At 42.4% G+C, this 25,276-nt stretch overlaps 1 protein-coding gene across 1 annotated transcript; it reads right to left on the bottom strand.

The window, feature by feature from the left end:
• Positions 1 to 7,150: 7,150 nt before the first annotated feature.
• On the bottom strand, positions 7,151 to 12,689 carry LOC311061520 (uncharacterized protein). The gene is made up of 8 exons (XM_084080180.1): positions 12,634 to 12,689; positions 12,295 to 12,336; positions 11,540 to 11,624; positions 10,528 to 10,622; positions 9,816 to 9,887; positions 9,483 to 9,554; positions 8,091 to 8,162; positions 7,151 to 7,437 (listed from the first exon to the last, which is right to left on the bottom strand). Exons 5-8 carry the CDS (start codon positions 9,820 to 9,822, stop codon positions 7,259 to 7,261), a joined length of 330 nt encoding a protein of 109 aa, XP_083936306.1. The 5' UTR covers positions 9,823 to 9,887; positions 10,528 to 10,622; positions 11,540 to 11,624; positions 12,295 to 12,336; positions 12,634 to 12,689; the 3' UTR covers positions 7,151 to 7,258.
• Positions 12,690 to 25,276: the final 12,587 nt, after the last annotated feature.

A 25,276-nucleotide genomic window follows, 5' to 3' on the forward strand; every position in this document is an offset into this window, starting at 1 on the left:
GGCCGAGGAGGGAATTCCCAGCATGCCCTGAGGCTCATCTACGTTCGATTTTTCTGTTATTGTGTTAGTATTTGCCATAAGGAATGTGTTGGGGGTGGGATGTATGTGTCATATAATTTATGTCATTGTGTTCAATTTATCATTTAGCCTCCACCAGGCCGAAGGTGTGGCCAATTTTGCACCCTGTCCGTCCGTCCGTCCGTCCGTGTGTGTATGTCCGTCCGTCCATGTGTGTCCGTCCGTCCGTGAGCAGCTAATCTCCGGCACTGTTGGCCCGATCGACACACACACTCCCTCGGCCTGTTATAGCGCCACCAGGCGCTATAACAAAAAAAATATATAATATATTACTCCTACAGAATTTGTCCAAACATCACGCAAATCGGTACACATTATCTCTATAGTCATGTGATCAAGATGGATCTGTCAGATTTATCATATTCCATCCTGATTGGAGAATTCCGAACATTGTTGACCCACAATAACCTACCTGACCTGGCGGAGACCTGTGGTGCTCCGAGGAGCACTTTTTCTATGTATATATGAAGGGAATCCATAGTGAATTGATAGGGGCAGCGCTCGGGTTGCGCGGGGGTATTAAAGACCGGTGCATTCGTCTGGACAATTGGCCATGTTCGGGCTGGGACTGGGGCATTGACTGTCAGCGGGGAAGGGTTGAACGGAAGGACTAGGACAGAGACACTGCATGGGGGGCAACTCACTGGCAGCAGTGGTGGAAAAAGTACTCAAATATTTTATTTAAGTCAAAGTATCAATACTGCAATGTAGAAACACCCCGGCATTCAAAATGTACTTGAGTTAAAGTGCAAAGGTATTGGCATCAAAATATACTTAAAGGACCAAAAGTAAAAGTACTCAATATGCAGAATGTCCCATTTCACAAGTTTTCAAATGTATAAAATATATTAAAATAGCAGATCTACAAGCTCACAATTCGTCGCGGTGCAACGTGTTGTGAGCTTGTAGATCAGCCTCTGAGATATAGTGGAGTTTAAGTACAAGTACTGAACATTGGAATTGCTCCAGTAAAGTAAAAGTACCTCAAAATTGCACTTAAGTACAGTACTTGAGTAAATAAACCACTGACTGGCAGCAGTGGCAGGTGAACCAATAGGGTACAATAGCAGTGGCAACACAGAAATGTGTGTATAGGGGTTAATCATCATGATGAAATAAATGTGCGAAAGAAAGGGTAAAAATACTACACTACTCTACTACTCTACATTCAAGAAATAAATAAAATAGTTCAGTATAAGGGATAGCGGCAGTTACAGGGAGAGGAGAACCCTCCTCTATCTAATGAGGAATACGTTTGTGTGTGTGCGTGCGTGAGTGACTGCCACAATAAAAAGTATTCCTATCAAGAGATGTTGCCAGTGTGCTTAATTTACATTATGCTGCATTACAATATTCTAGTAGCTAACTTGGAGTAAACAAAAAGCAAAAGGCAACATTTACCTGAAAAGCATTTATGTTATTTCCAGACAAATCTGTCTAAAGTCCAAGGTCTGAAGCAGTTTACTCCACTGATATCAATGGTGGTCAAATTGACTATGTTTATGTCTGTATATTGAGAAGTGAGTTAACTAAGATGCCTATGGGCCTTCATTGCCCGCAAACACCTTCCAGGTGTGGGCTGTATAATTGGGTTGTAATACAAAACTGTCACCTCCTCTTTAAAAAGAAGCAGATACCCCTAATGCTGCACACTGACGAAGGCTGGATAGCCGAAACGCTTGTCCTTTGTAGCCTAAAGACATGGAGATGAAATAACAATAAAAAAGTCAACTCACTTGCCATTCTGAGTACGACCCATCACTTTTGTAATACAAAACTGACTACTGCAACAGCATCCTCCATGGCATCACCTCCAAAGGCCTCAATAAACTCCAATAGGTTCAAAACTCAGCTGCCCGCCTGCTCACCAGTACCCGCTCCAGAGACCATATCACACCAGTCCAGTCCTCCCTCCACGGCCTCCACTGGCTGCCTGTCAAACAAAGAATCCACTTTAAAATACTGCTCACCACCCATGACAGTGGTTCTCAACCTTTTCAGGCTGCGAGCCCCCCAAAATAATCTTATATGAACTGGGGACCCCCCAACCCTGACAAGCACTTGACAAGCTCTTTCTTACGTAATATTTGACTATTTGGTATAAAAAAAGGTCTTAAATGTCCTTAAATTGTCACTTTAGAAATGTGCAGATGCTGTGTACACTTGTACTGTATGTTGGTTTGTTTACTGTTAAGTGAGAAAACAATGTTGCACATTAAGCTAATCATCTGGGGACCCCCCAAAAATAATTTGGGGACCCCAGGACCTTAAGGTACTCCACAACCTGCCCTAATAAGTTGTAAAATGTTTTCTCTCACCCTGGCCCCTACACACATTATGCAAAGCGACTTTGAGTACTTAGAAAATCTCTATATAAATTCCAGGTATTATTGTTATTACTAAAATATCCTGTAAGTTTCTGAATCTCACATACAAATGAAATTCCTGTCTATATCTACTGTATTTACCCCCATGCCAGGTGAAAGACAGTTAAAAGTTTCCCAGCTAAACGTTTTAACAGTAAAACAACTGGTGACCAACTGACCATAAGCTTGTGCAGCATTATTCATGTCTTCTGAAGCCAAACAATCACACTGGTGAGTGCAAATTCACTACAGCTGTTTGTTTACAAAAACCCCAGCCTCACAGAGCTCTTCCTGTTTGTATCAAGTGGGTTATGGTAATTTTTGCCCCTTGTAGAAGTCTTAGGAAAAAACGTCTGTTTTTTTGGTGAAAGCTGCTATAATGTTTTGCTCCTTGTTTGTTGTGTGGACAAAGAAACTTTAAACAGTTCCTGCTCAGTGGTGTAAAGTATCTAAGTACTTCTAAGTAGTTCTAAACCAATCACCAGCTGTGTGGTCAGCAGGCCTCTTCTTCAGATCAAAGAAGACAAGGCCTGCACTTTGGATGCTTTCATAGATTGGTTTAGATTCTAAACACTATCAAGTTGAAGCCAAGCTGATGAGGGAATCGAAGCTTGAAATCGACAGTTGTCTGCCATCCCTCTGGTGCTTTTGAACAAAATGAAATAAATACATCTGAAAATCTAACACACACACACACACACACACACACACACACACACACACACACACACACACACACACACACACACACACACACACACACAGACTATATCTGCACTTGTGTGGATGCAATTATTACATGTTTTGCCCTGTGGTATGTGTGAGTGTGCCCTCTGTTTCGTGATTTTATTATTCTACTGTCGTGGTTATTTATTTTTCCTATATTGTTCTGGTTCTCTGTGTAAATTGTAATTTGACAGGTGTGCAAAATGAGCCGTAAACAAAGGTAATTAGATTTGACAGCTTTATTAGTGATGCCTCAGGCACGTGGCCGTTTAAAGTAGAACCTTTCAACTTGACCACTGGGGGGCAGCATTGTAACTTCAGATAACTGATACAGCATACAGCTGGTGGAAACACTCGGGAAGGCATTCGACTGACTATACTATGGCGTCTTGAATTGCCTTATTCTTTGTGCAAAATCAATTATTATTGACTAACCTCATATTGACAAAATGTTTCATTAGACCTAACAGGCTACTGATTATAACTATAGTAATGGTGGTGCCATCATGCGCACACTGACTCACTCCATCACAGAAAACCATTGCACCATAGCAAGGCCATTTAATGAGCTTGGGACACTGCAGACACAAAGGTCCCCCGTGCTTCTCAACCTATTTAGGCCATGAACCCCCCAAAATAATCATGTTTGAACTGGGGACCCCTTGGAATTGTAGGAGTTGAGAGGCATTACATTTTTGTTTGACTTGGTTCCACAGATAAATATTGTGAAATTAGGTTGAGAACCACTGCTGTAGCCCACCTGACACTGTAAATAAATAATATAGTACTATATAACGGTGACGGAAAAAGTACTCAAATGTTTTACTTAAGTATCAAAAATGTGGAACGCCCTACCAAAAGGAGTAAAGGAGTGTAAAACCCTACTCTCTTTCAAAACAGCCCTAAAGATACACCTTCAGGAGGCTGCAATTGGAAAATGGCCCCTGTCTAAGTCCTAACCTAACCTACCCCCCTACCCCCCCCCCCTCTCTCCTTCTCCTTTTGTACATATTTCTCACTCGTCATACCAGTAACCTGTAAACTGATTGTATGACATTCTATAGTAGTTGTGTATATCTGTCTGTCTCTATATGTCATCATGATTTGTGTGCATGGGGAACTCATTTGAAACAAGCTCTGTGCTTTTATGAGTCTTCCAGTTTAGTAGACCTTGTATTGTGAATTTGTACTTCCATGTACTGTTGTTCTCATGTCTTACTAAATAAAGTACATCAATCAATCAGTAAAAGTATCAATACTGCAATATGTTACAAGTAAAAGTCCGGAATTCAAAATTGACTTGAGTAAAAGTACAAAAGTATTGGTATCAAAAAGTACTTAAAGTACCAAAAGTAAAGATATTTAAATATTTGAAAATAGCAGATCTACAAGCTCACAACGCGTCGCGATGCGACGCGTTGTGAGCTTGTAGATCGGCTATTTCAAAATAGCCTATGTATAAAATATGGCTAAAGTGGTTAATGTATGTTTTATAATGTAATCATTTATATCTAAAAAGTAACTAGTAACTACGTAAGTAAGTTTTCAAATAATTGTAGTGGAGTGGAGTGAAGTACAATATTTATTTGCCTCTGAGATGTACTGGAATAGAAGTAAAAGTATTGAAAATTGGAAATACTCCATTTAAGTAAAAAATAGCTCAAAATTGTACTCAAGTACAGTACTTGAGTACATATACTTAGTACATTTACACCACTGCTATATAATAATAATAAGTAATAGTAACAATACATTCCCATTTTGCCCTAGACCTGCAAATCAGTATCCAAATAATGCCATACCCAATTTAATTTTAACCCGAGAAGGTCACAGCAATCATAGGCAGGTATCCTGGGTGTGTAGCGGTGCTGCTGACCCAGAAGAACAACTAAGTAGTGAGCTGGAATGGGTGCCAACGCAGCAAATAGGCTTTTCTCCTCAGTTCACGCTTCATTGATATCAACAAAATACCACTTACAGTCCTGACGTTTCAGCCGTGGCTTTTAACAAGGTACCCAGATTGCAAGCATACGTTGGCCCAAACATTTTTTTTGTGTGCTTGCTATCTGGGTAGATTGTGCGGTGGTGGCCTTAAAACAGGTCCCCACCATGTCACTTTTACTTATCTTACTACACGGTAAAATCCCTAGTGTTAATTTAACTCGTAATGTGCAGTCTAAGTCCCCCACAACGGTAGTGATACATGACCGGTGTGCAACTAAATAGCCTATAACTCAGGCAAGAGTCTACAGTATATAGGCCCTATAACCTAACCTCTAAATGCCTAATCCTACCACATAAAACAACCATTTCTCTTGTGAGGAGGACCAGGACACGTATTGTCCTCACAATGTTTATTATTTCTCAAATTCTACTATACTTGTGGGGACATTTGGCTCTCACCGCTATTATGGGGTGGCAGTGGCTCAGGGGTACAGTGGCCGGGTAGAGCGGCCGGATGGAAACCGTGGGGTTCCCACTTTGATCCCGGCTTCTCCCAGACCCACATAGCAAAAAAGACCTGGCAAAGTTATGGCCCGGATCATGCTGTTTGTCATGGCCCACTCGGAGCAATGGTCTATACCCCCTGGTCTGGCGCCAGATTGGTTTGCCAAAAGCTCAGACATACATGAACCGTATATGGGCCAGCTGTAAAGGGCCACACTGTGCTGACCCAGTGATGAGCCAGAACATAGCAAAAAAGACCTGGCAAAGTTATGGCCCGGATCATGCTCTTTGTCATGGCCCACTCGGAGCAATGGTCTATACCCCCTGGTCTGGCGCCAGATCGGTTTGCCAGAAGCTCAGACATACATGAACCGTGCATGGGCCAGCTGTAAAGGGCCACACTGTGCTGACCCAGTGATGAGCCAGAACAGTGTTTCCACTGCTGGCCCAAACATGGGTCGCCAGAACAGGGCCTGAACAGTGTTTCCACAGCTGGCCCAGACATGGGTCACCAGCACAGGGCCTGAATAGTGTTTCCACAGCTGGCCCAGACATGGTTGGCCAGCACAGGGCCAGAGCACTGTGTCCATACTTGGCCTAGGCATGGTTGGCCAGAACTAGCCCAGAACAATGTGTCCATAATTGGCCCAGATATGGGTCACCAGCATAGGGCCAGAACACTGTGCCCACAGCTGGCCCATACATTTGCCAGGACAGGGCCAGCTGTGGACATAATGTTCTGGCCCAAAGCTGTCAATCCTGAAAGGAGATCCTGACTACCCCCCCCCCCCCCCAAATTAGACCTTTGTCACACCCCATTCTACAGTTGACTTTTCATAGATGCTCCTGTTCTGAGATCTTGCCATACCTTCAACCCTAAAGAGACAATTGCCATCAGCTATTGTGCCCATTTCTCTTTCTCCAAACTTATTTTTTTCTTCACAGATCATTTATTTACCACCTGCTGACATGTCAGGATCCGTTTTTGTCCCAACTGAACTGCCATTGATGCAGAATGGATCAGTAGAATAATCGGTGATTGAAGAAGGATCGCCCTGTAGAAAGCAGCAAATACTGATCCATTCTGCATCAATGGCAGGTATGAAGGGCCAAAAAAACTGATCCTAACATGTCAGTAAGTGGTAAATAGATGATCCATGAAGGAAAAAAAAAAAGTTTGGAGATCAAGAATTAAGCACACACTAGCGGAGGGCAAATGCCCCATTTTAGGGGTGAAGGTGTGGCAAGATCTCAGAACAGGAGCACCTATGAAAAAAGTCAACTGTAGAAGTTAAGATGGGGTGTGACAAAGGTCTTATTTAGGGGGGGTTGTGCTTTAGTCAGGCTCTCTCCTTTAATCAAGCCATACTAAATGCCATACACAGGCTATGATTGACTAAGATAAAATAAAAACAAGCATAAAAGTTTTCTGCTTTTTAATTATTAAACTGCAAACCATGTGAGGCAAATGCGTGTATGAACAATGCAGTCAACATTTGGAATATGTGAACAATGCAGTTAACAAGAAACTGTAAACTGGAAAAAAAAGTAGTGCTTTTTTGCTGAAGTGACGGTCCTCCCTCGCCAAAATTTAACTCACAGAATTTGACGTTCCGAGTCAACAAATCTCATCATGTCCATTATACATTTCCGATGTGACAACTGTGAGTCACAAAGAACTGTACCAGGAGACCCTCATCCACGTAGCTCGCACCTCCCTCAGAACCAAGGTTCACGCAGAGATGGCAGACCTCCTCCACGAGGCTGTTGTAGATGCTGTTCTGGCCATTGCCAGAACAGAACTGATGAGATCCGAGTCCTGAAATCAAAGCAAACATAAGAATGTTGTTCTTTAGTCAAGTGGCTTAATTATTGGTAAAATAGTAAATAAATAAAAACCTGTGTAAGAAAAGAGGGGGGAAAACGCAGCATCAAAGTGAATTTATTATTTAGGCTTGTATACCCAAGGGATGCAGTGACCTAGTGGTTAAGAGGGTCAGGCTTGTTACCGAGAGGTTCCCAGTTCGACTCCCCAACACGACACTAGGTATGAAAATCACCGGGTGATTAACAATCCTGCAGGGTCTGGCAAGAAATAAGTTACTGCAACTTAGTCCGAACCCTGGGTAAATAACGATTTCTTCCTCTTCCTCTTCCCAGGAGTATTTATTTTTCTATGTAAAAAGAACTTTGTATGTACTTTATAAATAAAGCACTTAAAAACTTAAGCTAGTGATGGTACACCGTATTATCAATATTGGCAGACATCTTAAGTAGTATATTAAAACACAATTCCTACATACTGTAGGCTATATGGGGGGGGGGGGGGGGGGGGGGTAAGTAATTTTTGGTGGCGCTACCTACTGAAAAGTTAAGTGGCACCAGTGAAAAAGTTACGTCTGGAGCCGTGACCCCATCCCAGAACTAACTGTATCTACGTAAACACACCATGTCTTTCTAGACAAGACTCACTCTGCATTGGAGCTCCTTCACATGCGCCTGTCTCTGTCTCTTCTGCCCCCACCTCCACCTGACGCTGAAGCCCTGAAATCAAAGCAATCATAAGAATGTTTCTTCAGTAATGTGTCTTAATTATCAGTGCAACGGTAAATAAAACCGCAGTAAGGAAAAATAAATCCATTTTGTTTAGAACAAGAATTTGGAACTAAAGATGAGATGTGGTCATGACCAAAAGCACAAGGTCACAGGTACAAGCATAGATATAAATACCTAGATGCCTCATCCGGCAATGGCCGATGGACATTCTCAGTAATTAGCATACATGGTCGGCATTTTTGTTTCTTGGAGAAACTGGCCAATCACCGCGGGTCTTTCCCGTCACATGACAGAATCTACGGTGCGCTTGATGTGCTGCAGCACCATGCCCTGAGTGCACTGAAGAAACAACCCCAGAAGTCCCTGGAAAAACAAGGCTTTGATTGGCCTGTAGTGTCGCCGCCCATTGTAAAACAATAATGGATACTTCCGTGTTACTTCCTTGTAGCCGTCAAGGAAAATCTCATAAGGAAGTGTCATACATCACGTGGTTGCGTCCATAGAGATGCGCCATGACACTTTCGGTGGCATAACGTCTACCAGAAGTTCAGTGAATACATTGCAGTGGATGAGAGCCTTCTGGACAGCTCGTATCAAACATTATTTTCTGAACGAATGCAACCTTTGTGTTTTGTCATGAGCTCAAAGACTGGAGTCCTCATGCACGCGCAGTCATTATCATACCTTCAGTGTAGAGTAGGCTATTATTTTAGAACACACCCCTCTAATTACTCTTATTCTGATCAATCTGATTTTCTCATTTTCGTTGCAAGTTCAATATATTTCGCCTTCACATCTGCACAACTTGATGTAAAATTGTTTCTAAAACAGCCTGTTTGAAACAATTTGTCTATAGCGCCGCTGATACTGTACAGTATCAATTAGACTATCTTAGATTTATTCAATCATTTGACATTATATCTTAAAATCTATAGCCTAGTTTGACTATCGACCCAACACTAATACTGATGAGCTCAGCCACTTATTATTCTACTGATGCTCTGCGAAGAGATCAAACGTGACATGTTTAGCCTAGATGTTGGTCCGATCGTTAAAGTTGATATTTGAATTAAAACGTTACTTTGTTTAGCTGAACATAAGCTGGCATATATTGCAGCTGTTCTGCAAAAAGGAATGGTCAAAACTACCCAAAAATATGTGAGCCAAACTTGTGGAAACATATTCAAAAATACTTTTTTCATAGGGCTGTAACATAAGAAAATGTAGGAAAAGTGAAGGATTCTGAATACTTTCCGGACTGACTGTACGTAAACACCCCAACACCCCATCTTTCTAGACAAGACTCACTCTGCATTGGAGCTGTTTGAGAACCCCCTGTCTCGGTCTCTTCTGCCCCCACCTCCACCTGACGCTGGAGACCTGAAATCAAAGCAAACATCAGAATGTTTCTTTAGTCATGGGGCTTGATTCTCGGTGCAACGGTAAAAAAAATAAATAAATAAAATAAAATGCAGTAAGGAAAACTGGAGGGAAAAAAAAGAAAAAACAAATCCATATTGTTTAGAAGAAGAACTTGGAATTTAAGATAATTTAAGCTCAGTTATTAATGGCCAGACAAGACCCCTATTCCAGAATGAACTGTATCAATGTAAACACACCATCTTTCTAGACAAGACTCACTCTGCATTGGAGCTGTTTGAGAACCCCCTGTCTCGGCCTCTTCTGCCCCCACCTCCACCTGACGCTGGAGACCTGAAATCAAAGCAATCATGAGAATGTTTCTTTAGTAATGTGTCTTAATTCTCAGTGCAACGGTAAATAAAACAGTAAGGGAAAATAAATCAATTTTGTTTAGAACAAGAATTTGGAACTAAGGATGATGTGCTCTGTGCTGAAGTGTGGGTCATGACCAAAAGCATAAGGTCACAGGTACAAGCAGCCGAAATGAGTTCAGTCACCCGAAAGACTTGGAGTACTGCTACTGCTCACTTCTTTGTGTCATCATTTCCAATTTCACTTGTTTATCCTGTATGAGTCATCTCTCATTGGATAACATTGGTATCTGACCATAACATGCATGTTCTGTTTACTAAACACCTGGAGAGACAGGGAGACCCCTGTTACTGAACACTTCATAGTAATTATTGCCATCCGAATATAGATATGTTTATCTTTTAATAAACAAAATCACTTACTGCACAATTCTTTAAAAAATAGCAGTAGCTATAGAATAGCAGTGTTCCTTCATGATTGACTAAATTAGCTTCTCAATTCTATATTGTATGTCCCAGCAAAGCTGTTAGAAGCCAATTTAAGATAAGGGTTAGCATTAAACAACAAACAAAAAGGGTTTTGTGTGTGTGTCTTCCCCGAGTAGAACTGAAATTCTTACCAGTTGGATTTTGAGGTCGGGGCTATTTTGTAGCCGCTCCTCCAGGTTTTCTAGGGATTGGGTATCAGCTAATGGCAGCAGATTTGGTTCAACACCTATGAGAATGAGAAAAGCTTTATCACATCACAGGTTTGCAGGTGTAAAACAGTGGGTGTATTTCCATAAAGAAAGGGAAGAAGATGGAGCAAGGGGAAGAGAGAGAAGATACATTTTAAAAAACAACAATGCATCTACATATTTACACAAGAATAAAGTAACTTTATTCTTTTAAGCCTTAGTCAATTTAAGACATTTAATGAATAGAGTAACATCCTCGCCTTTATTCCAACAGTCGATTCATTTGTGGATTATACAGTGAGCTGCACGTTTTAATTTTTTTCCTCCTTTTTAAAAAGGCAGTGAGCTTGTAGATCGGCGGTAGTGACGTGGCGCATCTAGTGAAAGCCGGAATTACACAATTTACATGTAAATAGGAAGTAAACGAGGGGGGGGAATGGCGTTCGGCCACAGATGGGATTAAAGCACTTCTTTATTGAAAAATATGAACTAATACATTGCACAAATACTCTGGACACCTACTTAACATTTGGGGCAAGCACCTTATGTTTTGCATTTCTACATGTTTGGAGACATACAGCTCCAGGTTTTACCGGTGACATTTCAGGGCAAACTGGGGGTGTGGTCACTAAGACTCTCGTAGATACGAAAGTAAAAGTCAGATTTGATAAAATACATATACGATAGTCTTGATCTAAGGCTATAGTGAAGCCACACTTTAGAGCGTTTGTCACCACGGTCCATATTTCAGTGACAGCATGCCTGTTGCTCACTCGCATCTAAACGCGGTGTGTGTGCGGTGCAGCGTAAATGAGTCACGCAGTCAAGTTAGATAAGTCCTGACAGATAGTCAAATACGTCTTTGATGATATATATGCCTTGTTTGAACGATTATTAGCACACCAAGGAAAAAGATAGCGCAGAGATGCAACAGAATCAACCAGATTGAACTTACTTGCTGTGAAAATAACAGCTGCTGATCAGACAGTAATGAACTTCTCCCATGCGCTGGAGTCATACAACCAATGACAATCACAGCCCTGCAAAGAAAGAAATGTTTGATTAACTAACAATACAGTATATTCAAACTCTAATTATGTTTACAGTTGTCATATTACAATTCACCTTAAAATAAGTTATAAGTAGCTATATCATATCAGTGGTTCTCAAAGATTTCCATGTCAATTGTATTTGGCTTCAGATTTGAAAAGGTTGTGCGCCAAGGAACCCCACAAGAGAAGTGTATTTACACCTGGAGGAACCATCTCTAGAAACCCACTTTAAGAACCAACACATTAAATGTACAGTGGTTCTCAGGTGGGGTTCAGCAGGGACCCTCAAGATTCCAAATGGACCCTTACAGGCCTTTAACTCTGAGAGTACCAATGGAACCAAATGGACCCTTACATATCTGTAACTGTGAGTGTACACATGTAACCAAATGGACCCTTACATATCTGTAACTGTGTACACATGTAACCAAATGGACCCTTACATATCTGTAACTGTGAGTGTACAAATGGAACCAAATGGACCCGTACAGGTCTGTAACTCTTACAGATCTGTAAGGGTCCATTTGGTTCCATGTATACTGTCAGTTACAGACCTGTCAGGGTCCATTTGGTTACATGTGTACACTCACAGTGTACAAATGGAACCAAATGGACCCTTACGTGTCAGTAACTCAAGAGTGTACCAATGGAACCTTACCTTTGACTTGCTTATTAAAAGTCCCCCCTGGCCTACAAAGCCCTGCAATATAAGTAAAATAAATATAGATTATCGAGGCAACTTCATGATAAACAGTAGAAAAGGCCACACACCTATGTATTCTATATACAAAAGGCAAGATACTTTGGTTTTAATAGCATGTTGTCTTTTAAAACGTCCAAACAAACGGTTTGTGTTTACAAGGAAATACCTGTTACACTACAGGCTAACTAACCAACAGAATCTTACATTATGTGCAGCATATGTTGAGTCACAACTTTATTTCTCAACCATTAATGTTCAGACGTGATCTAAATAATTATAAATGCATAAACATACCTCTTTTTGCTGTTCTGTGTTCTGTCGACGTCTCCCACAGACAATCTCAGTCACAGCTGCTGCAGATTAGACAGTAATCAATTTGCCCGCTGGTTTTCCTGCTGAGGTGGTTATCCCATGCGCTGGAGTCATGCAACCAATGAGAGCACAGGACACGGGGGTGTGTTCTGAGGGACGACCAATGAGCGCAGGTTTTATCGGTTGTCAGGGAAACCATCACGACCAATCACCGCAGGCTCTTGTCTCTCAGGCAATGGGAATAGAGTAGGAGGGTTTTCATTTTTTGGCATCAAAATATACTTCAGTACTCAAAGTAAAAGTACTCATTATGCACAATGTCCCATTTTACAAGTTATCATGTGTATAAAATCCTTTGGAAATAGCAGATCTACAAGCTCACAACGCGTCACAAAGCGACGTGTTGTGAGCTTGTAGATCACAGTGGTGTAAAGTGAATAAGTGTATTTACTCACTGTACTAAAGTAACATTTTTAGGTATTTTTTTTTTACTGGAGTATTTCCCATTCTCAATACTTTTACTTCTACTCCACTACAACTTAGAGACAAATAATGTATTTTTACTCCACTACAATTATTTGAAAACTTTATACTTAGTTACTTTGCAGATATAAATTATAATGAAAATAGCAGATCTACAAGCTCACAACGTGTTGCATTGGCGCCGTGTTGTGAGCTTGTAGATCTGCTATTTTCAAACATTTTAGTACTTTTACTATTGATACTTTAAGTATTTTGATGCCAATACTTTTGTACTTTTACTCAAGTAACAATTTGAACACAGGCCTTTTACTTATAACAGAGTAAAAGGCTCTGTCATGTCATTTAACTGGGGACCCCTGGAACCCCCTCAACCCAGTTTGAAGGGTCCTTGATGATCTGCCTTACTTTTTACTGCATGTAGAGACACATATTGGTGTGGTGGGTGATTTCGGTAGCTTTATTGTTTAATGATTCTTGTGAGTTGTTGTTTTTAACTTTTTTTGTGATGTGTTGAATGTGAGAACTGATTCAATACTGTTAAACTGTCCTTGTTATTAAAATCATTCAGACTCCTCAGGAGGAACATGCGCTTTTGGGTCTTATACTGACACTCAGCTTCAGGGAGAACCATGCATGTCCACAAGTGGTCAGAGAGCGCTTGTCACCTGCATATTTAAAGAATGACAGTCCATTGTTATTGCATGTGATTTTGTTTGTGTTTATGGAGAAGAGAATGTGGCAAGACACCCTGTGGGACCCCGGTATTTAAAACAATATTACAGGATGTCAAACCATTACATGCTGGAGTCTGTCTGAGTTACAGACCCATGTGGAAACCCCTCAAAGGAGGGTTTTGAGTTTTGATTTATTCATAGTTGACAGCCAATCAGGAGTCCAGTCCCACATGTGTGGGTTCTCAAAGCCTGTTATGGAACAGGTGTTCAAACTCAGAGTCATGTGTCATTTTTTACAGAGACAGCCGTGTTGCAGTGCCGTTTTGGAGTATAAGAATTACATATTTTCATAAGGACTTTGTTGCTTAGCTCATGTACAGCTGATGTTCAGGATACTGGCAAGTGCATGTGAGTATCAGTTCCACGTACAGTTCCATTGGAGAGTGTCTGCACTACTGTTTCTTCTTCAGGAGTGTTTGTCATCACTGCCATTCACTTTGCTGCATTATCCACGTTACATTCGTGGTGAACGGCTTTGTGCAATGGAGCGAGGTGGGCCACCTCCCACTCAACCCCGGCAAGACTAAGGAGATGCCGGTGGATCCCCGAAGAAGCAGGAAAGGTCCCACCAGTACCCAGCATCATCAAAGGAGAGTCGGTGGAGCTGGTGGACAGCTACAAATTCCTGGGCGTGCACCTAAACAGCTCGCTTGACTGGTCCGATGATGCCAATGCACTGCACAGCAGAAGAAAGAGCAAGCTCTTTTCACTCAGAAGGCTCAGAGGGTTTGGGGGGGCGGGCAGGATCGTGGGTGCCCCCCAGGAGGGGATGGAAGAGGTTGCCATGGTGCGAAGAGCAAAGACATCCACATCCAAAACACAGCCAAATCTGGCAAACAGATCTGGCCCAGATCTGGCTCACTTATGGCAAGCCGGTTCCGGCATGACAAAAAAACGGACCGTGCGAGGCACCGCGCTACGGGCGCTAAACTGTAGTCAAAATAAACTAAACTACGTCGCTACTCACATAAACAAAGGTTCTTATGCGTCCTTCAATGTCGGAAAGTGTCAGAACTCTTAGCACATCCCCATTGACTTTCAGTGGTAGTGTGCTGAGTTCCGACATGACATGGTAGTTCCGACATGGCATGGTTTGTTTTCTGCTCAAAATAGTCTATTTTACAGTGTGGGTGGGGTGCTGAGAGGTTACCCACCCCGGAGAATACACTTTCAAGGTCCACATGTCGAAGAGTCCTTGAGCAAGACTCTGAACCTTATTGCTCCTGGTACGCAGGTTGCTGCCTTGCAGCCTTTTTAATCCAAGGGACTTGGATAAAAAAGGTGCCATATAAATGCACCATTTACCATTTAGGATTCAACACATCCAAGCCAAAAAGACCCCATATATGGATATAGCTGACCTGTTTTGACATCACAGTGTGACTCAACCAGCTCAGCAGAAGGGTATACATGCCAAAACGCCCATGTGCAAGGGCTCATGTGCATGCACCCATGTGCGCGAGATCGCCCTTTAGGGCTTGTTAATTATAAGGCTAATCTGGGCCAAATAAGCCCATAAACACATGCAGGCCAGATAGAAGTAAGGCTAACCTGTGTGCCAGATACAAAAATGATAAATGAAATGAACCCAAAACACATGTGGTCCAGATACAAAAATGCATAACGTGGGCCAAATGAACCCAAAACACCTGTGGGCCAGATACAAAAATGCCCAATGTGGGCCAAATGAACCCAGAACACATGTGGGCCAGATACAAAAATGTCTAATGTGGGCCAAATGAACCCAAAACACCTGTGGACCAGATACAAAAATGCCCAATGTGGGCCAAATGAACACAAAATACATGTGGGCCAGATACAAAAATGCCTAACGTGGGCCAAATGAACCCAAAACACCTGTGGGCCAGATTGTAAAATGCCTAACGTGGGCCAAATGAACCCAAAACACCTGTGGGCCAGATACAAAAATGCCCAATGTGGGCCAAATGAACCCAAAACACATGTGTGCCAGATACAAAAATGTCTAACGTGGGCCAAATGAACCCAAAACAAGTGTGGGCCAGATACAAAAATGCCTAATGTGGGCCAAATTAACCCAAAACACCTGTGGGCCAGATACAAAAATGCCCAATGTGGGCCAAATGAACCCAGATCACCTGTGGGCCAGATACAAAAATGTCTAATGTGGGCCAAATGAACCCAAAACACCTGTGGACCAGATACAAAAATGCCCAATGTGGGCCAAATGAACACAAAATACATGTGGGCCAGATACAAAAATGCCTAACGTGGGCCAAATGAACCCAAAACACCTGTGGGCCAGATTGTAAAATGCCTAACGTGGGCCAAATGAACCCAAAACACCTGTGGGCCAGATACAAAAATGCCCAATGTGGGCCAAATGAACCCAAAACACATGTGTGCCAGATACAAAAATGTCTAACGTGGGCCAAATGAACCCAAAACAAGTGTGGGCCAGATACAAAAATGCCTAACGTGGGCCAAATGAACCCAAAACACCTGTGGGCCAGATACAAAAATGCCTAATGTGGGCCAAATGAACCCAATCTATACTCGGCCCATATGCGGCTTGCCATCATGTAACCGGTGCCGTCATTGTCAGACCTGGCTCACATCCGGTCCACATACCACTTGCCGGAGTGATATTCTGCCGGAGGTCTGCCAGACTGCCGGAACGAAAACGGCATTTGGGCCAGACCAGTCTGCATAGGTTTTGCTATGTGGGGAGTTAGTGTCGAAGTGTCCTTGAGCAAGACGCTGAACCCCTAATTGCTCCCGATGAGGAGGTTGGTGCCTTGCATGGTTTCCTCCGCCATCGGTGTGTGAATGGGTGAATGTATTAGGATTAATATGCTTTTTATTGAACAAATGTTAGCAAATGTCCCATAGCCTGTATGTTCCAGCCACCCCGTCCCCACCACCCGGCCGGCTATTTGAAATTTCTGGTTTCAGATAGCAGATCGACAAAAAAGACCTAGACTCTCCCCACTGACATTGGCAAGACACACCATAGTATCTATGAGACACACCATCTCAGGTTCACTTCTCGTATCTGCGTAGTCTCGCGTAGCTATCTGCGTGACGCCAACCTGCTTCCGGTCTCCAGTCTCCTAAAAAGGCGTCCGCCCACTTCATGCAGATAGCTACGCAAGACGCGAGACTACGCAGATACAAGGTCTAGCTCGACAAAGTCGCTCCTTTTCAGCCTGGCTAGTGGCTTGGCATTCATGGAACGGAATAAACCAGGCTGTACGGACCAGACTTTATCAAACCTGGATTTGGAACCTGGCATCTGTTTACATAACATGCTATCTAAATTGCATTTTACCCTTTGCAAAAAGGCTCCATTATGTCTGGAGCTTATCCAGACATAATTAAAAAAAGAACAATCAAATACTGCCATTATGATTTATATCAAAAACTCAAGGAACTAGCAAATTAACATGAATGGCCGTGGCTGCATATCAGTGAGGGGTCACACAAAAAGGGTGGAATCCCCCAAAACAGGAGAAATGGAAGAACAGGAGTTGTCCAGGAGAAATGGTCAAATAGCAGGAGTCTCCTGGTGAAAACAGGAGAGTTGGCAGGTAGGCTGCAAGTACACAGCCAGCCAGCCACAGGCACGCACGGTCGCACGCAGTACAAATTAGAGGTATTTTTTACTTTCTTCAATATTTACCATTTTCAATGCTTTTACTTCTACCGCAGGAAAATATTGTACTTTTTACTCCACTACAATTATGTGAAAACTTTAGTTACATTTTGATTTAGATTATTATTACAAAACACACTAACCACTTCAGCCCTATACTGTATATATTCCGGCCATTTGAAAATAGCAGATCTACAAGCTACAAGCTCACAATGCGACGCATTGTGAGCTTACTTTACTTAGGCCCATCATCGCTCCCAGTGGAGCATAGGCCATCTACAGTACAACTCTTCCCCATCCAACACGGCTTTGGGCTGTCCTTTCTGCCTCCCCCAGCTGGTTCCTTGTCTCTTGAGCTCCGCCTCAGTGTCCAGGTGTTCTTAGGCCGCTCTTAGGCCGCTCTCTTCCGCTTTGTGAGCTTGTAGATCGGCTATTGTCAAAAGCTTTTTTATACTTTTTGAACTTGTGAAATAGGACATTCTGCACAATGAGTACTCCTACCTTTGGTACTTTAAGTATATTTTGATGCCGATACTTTAGAACTTTTAGTATTTTTCTTTTTGTCCCTAATTTTGTTATCCCACGATGTTTGTAACTCAGTTTTTTCACTCAGTGCCAATTACCTAAGCTGTAATCCTGGGCGCTACTCTCCCTCTTCCAGCCTGGGGAGAGCCTCGAACTGAGCTCATGCTTCTTTCAATGCATGAGGAGTGAGCAGGCCGAATACGGGACTTCTACTTGTAACAGAGTATTATCTACATTGCAGTATCATTGATCAATACTTTTACTTAAGCACATGTGAGTACTACACACACACACACACACACACACACACACACACACACACAGACACACACAGACACACACAGACACACACACACACACACACACACACACACACACACACACACACACACACACACACACACACACACACTCTATTATCTCCACTAGCAAGCCCATTACGTCTGCTGATGCTTTATTGTTACCGGCCCCCATGCTCCTGTATCTATTCTAACAGTTGCCACCGAGGAGGAGTCACGATCAGTGGCATTAATCACTTCAGTGAGTGTGTGTGGATTATGTCTTGTGTACACCGTCTGAGCACGCGCCTTTCAGTGTGTTTGTCTGCTTGTCTGTGTGGTGTGGATTATAACTTTTTGGCTGTCGAGTTTGTTCCTGCTTGCGTACCATAGACAGTAAAACCCTTATTCATCAATTTTAAAATAAATGGGACCATAATTTATCAAAACGCATATCATGGTCATAAACAGGGGTGCACATAACTTTTTTGGTCTTGTACTCAGAAGAGCACCTGGAGATGTGACTTGGTGCGCAGCAAATGCGTTCATCATCGGTGACGAGTGCCTCTAACAGCCGCTGCTGGCTGCGTGCACGCAGCGACGCAATGCGAGGCGATGCGAGACACTCACACAATCACGTGCAGCGTGCGTCCTCTCCCCCTCCGCCTAATGGCTGTGTATGGGGCCAACGCATGCTTTAGCGTGATTGTGTGGCTTCAGGAAGTAAATTCCTAGCCTCGATCTCCAGGCTTTTATTTTTTAGTTTTGCTAAAAAAGAAAAGCTTGGAAATTCCTGTCCCAGCTGTTGGTACGCAAAAGCGCCTCGCGTCGTCTGATGTGGTGCGCATTTTTTATGTTGGGTGCGCATGCGCACCTGCGCACCAGTTATGTGCACCCCTGGTCATAAAGTATTTATGACAATATTTATTACGGTAATAAAATCAAGTCTAAAGTTTGGCAAAAACCCACCCACTTGCATTGAGTTATTTCTTCTGACACCAGCAGGGGTAAAACAGCGAAACTACAGGCCATTCATATGAACTGTCATTTCCTGTATAGACTCAATTTCAAAGGCGGATGCTGGGCCCTTGGTGCGCGTACAAGTTGTATGTCATTACAATAAGTGTGTGTGTGTGTGTGTGTGTGTGTGTGTGTGTGTGTGTGTGTGTGTGTGTGTGTGTGTGTGTGTGTGTGTGTGTGTGTGTGTGTGTGTGTGTGTGTGTGTGTGTGTGTGTGTGTGTGACTCCTGCTAAAATGCTGTGCTTTCAAACTTCACATGATGTTCTTGCTCACAAACACACACAGTACTAATTACCTGGAAATTGTGAGACAAGAACGGAACAGCAATATTCCTCTCATCAGCAACAAACTCACACCCACGTATTGTACAGATATGCACACAGTACAAATACACACATGCACGCACGCACGCACGCACGCACGCGCGCACGCGCACGCACACGCACGCACGCACGCACGCACACACACAGCGAACACACATCCATATCATGCATGCATGCATGCATATAGGCATACAATTTCACACATGAGCGTTTGATTTTCAATAACTGCATCCTCTGAATTAAATTCTATTTTGCATAGGATTCACCCACACACTCCGCAATCACTGTAATTACTCCCCCTGGATTCATTCATTTATAATTTGCCAGCACTGCAAAAATCCTAAGTGTTAATTTAACTTTGAGTGTACGAATGGATAAATGAACACTGAGGATTTTAATGTGCAAAAGTGAAATGTATTGCAATTGATTTCACTTCAAATTTACTCCAGTCTTGAAGGGAAAATAAAATGAAGCTGTAGAAAGAAAGGGAATTTAGTTTTAACGAGGACATCTGAGGCATTGAAACGTGGGCACGACTTCATTGGCTTTTCCTAATGCCTGGTGTAGATTGCAGGTTGGAATGTGATGCAACTTCTGCAAAGGTGGCTGATTAAAAGGCAGCAGGCTGAAAGAGCTGGAAATGATATATTTTTTTGTTTCTCAGTCATGGGAAATGTTTTTGAGCTGTTGAAAAGTGCCTTCTAGAACCAGCTTCAAAGGACTTTCATATAAGCCTTTAACCCAACCCCTGATGCTCTTAACATTTTTGTTCTCTCTGAATATCATCGATGAATAACTGCGTGCACAACCATGTCCCTCGGTTTGGATCAAAGCGCTCACGATGCCAGACGCTCTCCTCGCTCACAAAGCAGCTCGTCAAGAGCAAGAGCCCGGCGGCACCTCGGATGAACCTGTGGTTAATTAGTCACAAAAAAAGTGAACAAATGCTCCGTGACTGTGAATGCATCCCGCCTGAAAAGAGCCATGTTGAGGCCCTGATGAGCATCCTTTGTGTTGACGTCCTTCATTACCGACCACTTTCTGCCGCTGAAAAAGGATGATGAACTGTCGAAGAAAAGTGTCAATTACGTTTCGCTTGAGAGCTCAGGGAGTGCCTATGACCTTCAGATCAGATGAAAGCACAAAGTCTGTAATTGGGACACTGTTGGCAATGGCATCAGTTAATTTGTGTATAATTTACTACTCTTTAAAAAAAGGCCCTCGGAAATATATTTGACAGGTTAAGTAGAAAATGAGGCAAATAACATCTTAGCTCATGGGTAATTATAGAATCTAAGTTATCTTTAAAGCTCTTATAAAACCCTCCTACTTATTGACCGGTGTCCTGCAAGGGTCTATACTTGGTCCGCTCCTTTTTTCCCTCTACACCAAATGTCTTAGCCAATATAGCCAATCTACAAGCTCAGAACGTGTTGCAAGCACGTAGATTAGCCAAATATTTGAATAAGGATGCTATAGGGTTCAAGTGATTAACAAACAGCAAGTGACATCTTGATTAGAGCTGTCCTGTTGACACGTGGACCCTGCAGGAAGTGGAGCTTCCGCTAGAATTAACTCGACTGGTAATCATTCATGCCGATAAGCCGAGAGAATGCAGGGTTTTTCAGGCTGATTTCAGAGTGCTTGGATTCTCATTTTCTCTAGGGCCATTTTTCTCGGTCGGGGTCCAGCGCAGCTAGAGAACATTTTCCTCCTCACCAAAAACCCTATGCCATTTTTCTCTCTCGTCACATCTCTCGCTCTTCTACACTTCCATCGACTGGCTTATTGATTCACCAACCCACTCTTCCCCGTCGGTTCTCTCGCTCTCTCTTAATCTCTCTTAGTCTACCACTCCACCTCCTTACACTAATCCCTCTATCCCCAGTTTTTCTTTTCTTACTCACTCATGCATCCCTCCCGCTTCCTTGAGCGAAACCCTTCTCCCTGTCCAATTCCTGCTTCCGTCCCTCGAGTCCTAGCTCCTCTCTTGATCAATTTCTCGGCTCTCTTTCACTCAGCAACCCTTTCTTCCTCTTGATCTCCTACAACTCCCTCACTGTTCTCATGCATCTCACAGGCCCAGGCTACAACCCAGTCCCACAGAGTCACATGGGTTAATGGGCAATTAGCCTGTGTAATTGCTGGTTAATAGTGGCAAGTGTGGGCCTGCACATTGATTCAGGCCAGAGGCTAAAGATTTACCCGTAAATCCAACTTTTACTTATAGACTTGTTATAAGGTATAATTATGTCATTACCTGTTCGGGTTGCAGAACATTGACTTACTGGTGGCTAATTTGTATTCAGTCAATGCAACTGGCCCCAGCACACCGCAGTGCATGATTTAGACCAGTGGTTCTCAATGTGGGGTTCAAGGCTAGCCTGGCGTAGCTAGACTATATCACTGCGTGGATATGAGTCTGGTGCTTCCATGAGGACGTTTTGTTTCCCAAGGGGCGGGATCAAAACAATGGCCCTCGACGCAATTGGTTAGACCTACTGTACAATCAACTACCAATTACAGTCACCCATATTCGAATACTGGGCCCTGATTGGTTACACACGTCTTCTGGAACAGGAAATGGATTCTCTATGGAGCGGTGCCAGACCCAAATCGCAATTTTTTTTTGCACTCACAGATTTGTCTGGTCCCAGGCTAGTTCAAGGCACCATCAGGGGTCCTTGACGGGACCCAGGAGGTCCCCATAAAATGCATCAATAGTTAAACATCAGCATTGCTTAATTCACCAAAAATGTTTTCATAATTAAGAGAATGTAGAGTTGAATAATTGTTTTCATCATAGTTTGCCTGTTGTCTCTCTACCACATCAGTACGACATGGAATTGTGGACAAAATAATATCCAGCAAGGCAGCAACAAAACATACTAAAAAATGTGGGTCTGAGAGACTAATCTCGTCAAAAGGGGGTCCGTGGCTCTAACGGCGGTTGAATTATGGTCTTTGATATGAAAAAGGTTGAAGAACCGCCGATTTAAACTGATTTTGTGGTGCGGAAGAGGCTACACTGGATGGGGTAGAGGAATTCCCCCCGTGGGATCAATAAAGGTATCTATCTATCCATCTAAACGAGAGGCATGAGGATAGACAGTAACTTAAAATCCAGCCGAGTCAGAGTCATTACAGACAACTGAAGGTACCTGATGCATATATAAGGTGACAAGCAATTAATCTATGGCTTGCATCAGTGTTAAACTCCGTTCAGGCAGAAGGCTGCAGCCGCAACAAGAATCATCGATGCACTCAGAGGGATGCTGTGCCACATGCTATGTGCTGTATAGCCTATGTGCTTTGAACTTGCACTGTGACCTTGACTGATCTGCAAACATTTAAAATCAATAGCACAGTCACAGTACACAGTAAAATCCTCAGCGTTAATGTAACACTGAGTGTCAAAAGTGACCCAATTTGGATAACATTTTACACTCGCCAGGTTAAATTAACACTTAGGATTTAAAGAGTCTAAGTCTTTATCACACATTGTAGCCTACAGTGTATGAGCAGTAAAATGTTGGTGCAGCAGACTCTGCCTCCAACTCATCTGCCAAATGGAATTAAAGCTGTCCAAGTTGTTGCTGCTGTGGCAAACAAACAGACGCCAGTGATTACAATACACTGAGGCTCTGCTGGCCGCGGATGTAGCCTCATCACAATTCAAAGAGTAGCTACACATTCCAATAGAACTAGATAGCAGTGGTGTAAAGTAACTTAGTCCATTTACTCAAGTACAGTACTGTACTGCGTACAATTTTGAGGAATGTTTTACTTTACTGGAGTATTTCCAATTTGCAGTACTCTTACTTCTACTCCACTACATCTCTGATCCAAATATTGTACTTTTACTCCACTACTATTATTTGAACATTTTAGTCACTATACTTTGCAGATTTTGATTATTATTACAAAACATACATTAACCACTTAAAACCAAACATAGTTCAGCTATTTTCAAAAGATTTCTATACATTTTGAAAACTTGGGACATGGGTAATGGGACACTCTGAGTACTGAGTAGCCTACTTTTACTTTTGGGACTTTAAATTATATTTTGATGACAATACTTTTGTACTTTTACTCAAGTACATTTTGAATACCAGACTTTTACTTGTAATAGAGTATTTCTACATGGTGGTATTAATACTTTTACATAAGCAAAACATTTGAGTACTTCTTCCAACACTGGTAGCTACACATTCCACTAGATAGAAGACCAACATTAGAGGACAGTTGGATAAAAACAAAGGCAGACAATAGATGTAATTAATTCTACCATTTAATTATACAATGTATCTGTAATCTGTAATAGGACTACGCTGTATTATTATTTTATTCATCTACAAGTGATCTACAAGCTCACAATGTGTTGCAACAAACTGTGAGCTTGCAGATGTTCTATTTTCAGTTATTGCGAAATGTTTAGAAAATGTACGGATGTAGAGGTTTATATACTGTGTAGAACACATTGACCAAAATCACAATATGATTAGACCAACACCTGTTACAATTTAGACCACATTTAACCCATTAAAACAGGGAAACCATCGATGTCATTTTAGATTTTTGCGTTGGCTATTCAAAAATAGCGGATACACAAGCTCACAGCGCGTCACTTCGTGCCGTGCTGCAAGCTTGTACAGTACATCTGTTATTTTAGATTTTTTTTTGAAAAATCTTGAAAGTGTGAGAACTACTGATTTAGAAGGCATTTGATAATCCATCCACGGCTCACAACAACCGTTCTGTAACAATGCTCTAATTGCTGGTGGGTGGGCTGTCATCACTGTTAAACCATTTAATATTAACCTCCGCCACATCACGGTGTGTCCCATATTGGTTTGAGTCAAACATCTCTTGACATGAGACGCTCCCCGCGTTCACCTTCCATCTCGTCAGAGATCAGGACCTGCCTGAGCCCACAATGAACCTAGCGATACGACTAATTAGTTCCACGAGTGAACAAATGCTTGGCAACAATACATCAATTTATCTCGTCACAATTATGAACTGCAGTGGCTTAGCTGAACAGCAGAAATCACTGTCGGTAATCAACTCCAAAGTGACCCTGAGTCAGGAAGACAGATAATAAAAGTGGAAGCAAAAGTACAGTCAGTGGTGGAAAAAGTACTCACATTTTTTACTTAAGTAAAAGTGTCAGTACTGCAATGTAGATACTCTGTTACAAGTAAAAGTCCGGTAATAAAAATGTACGTGAGTAAAGGTACAAAAGTATTGGTATCTAAATATACTAAAAGTGCAAAAGTAAAAGTACTCATTATGCAGAATGTCCCATTCCACAACTTTTCAAGCGTGTACACGCTGAGGAAGGCTTGTTGCCGAAACACGTCCATGTATGCTGTGACTGTCCGTGCGTGTATGAATTGAAAGTACCAGAAGGACTTCGGAATGTTGGCCACTACTTTCTTACTGTGAGTCTTCGTGACCCGGCAAACTGCATTATACAGACTGAGAGTGCTCGTTTCTGTTTTCTACAGGGATATTTGAGTTACCAGGTTTCCAGTGTATTTCCAGTCTGCACAGTGCCTGCAGAGAAGGGATTGAGAGACACAAAGCAGTAATTGAACGAGACAACGCTGCTTTTGGCTTACA

Source organism: Gymnoscopelus microlampas (assembly GCF_963454915.1).
Source record: "Gymnoscopelus microlampas genome assembly, chromosome: 15".
Lineage (NCBI taxonomy): Eukaryota > Metazoa > Chordata > Actinopteri > Myctophiformes > Myctophidae > Gymnoscopelus > Gymnoscopelus microlampas.

Excerpts from the sequence above, each read along its gene's own strand:
- LOC311061520 (XM_084080180.1), bottom strand. Across the intron at positions 8,163-9,482 it reads TCAAACAGCTCCAATGCAGA|GGCTTCAGCGTCAGGTGGAG; the intron begins GTGAGTCTTGTC and ends CTTTGATTTCAG. Across the intron at positions 7,438-8,090 it reads TGAAGGAGCTCCAATGCAGA|GACTCGGATCTCATCAGTTC; the intron begins GTGAGTCTTGTC and ends CTTTGATTTCAG.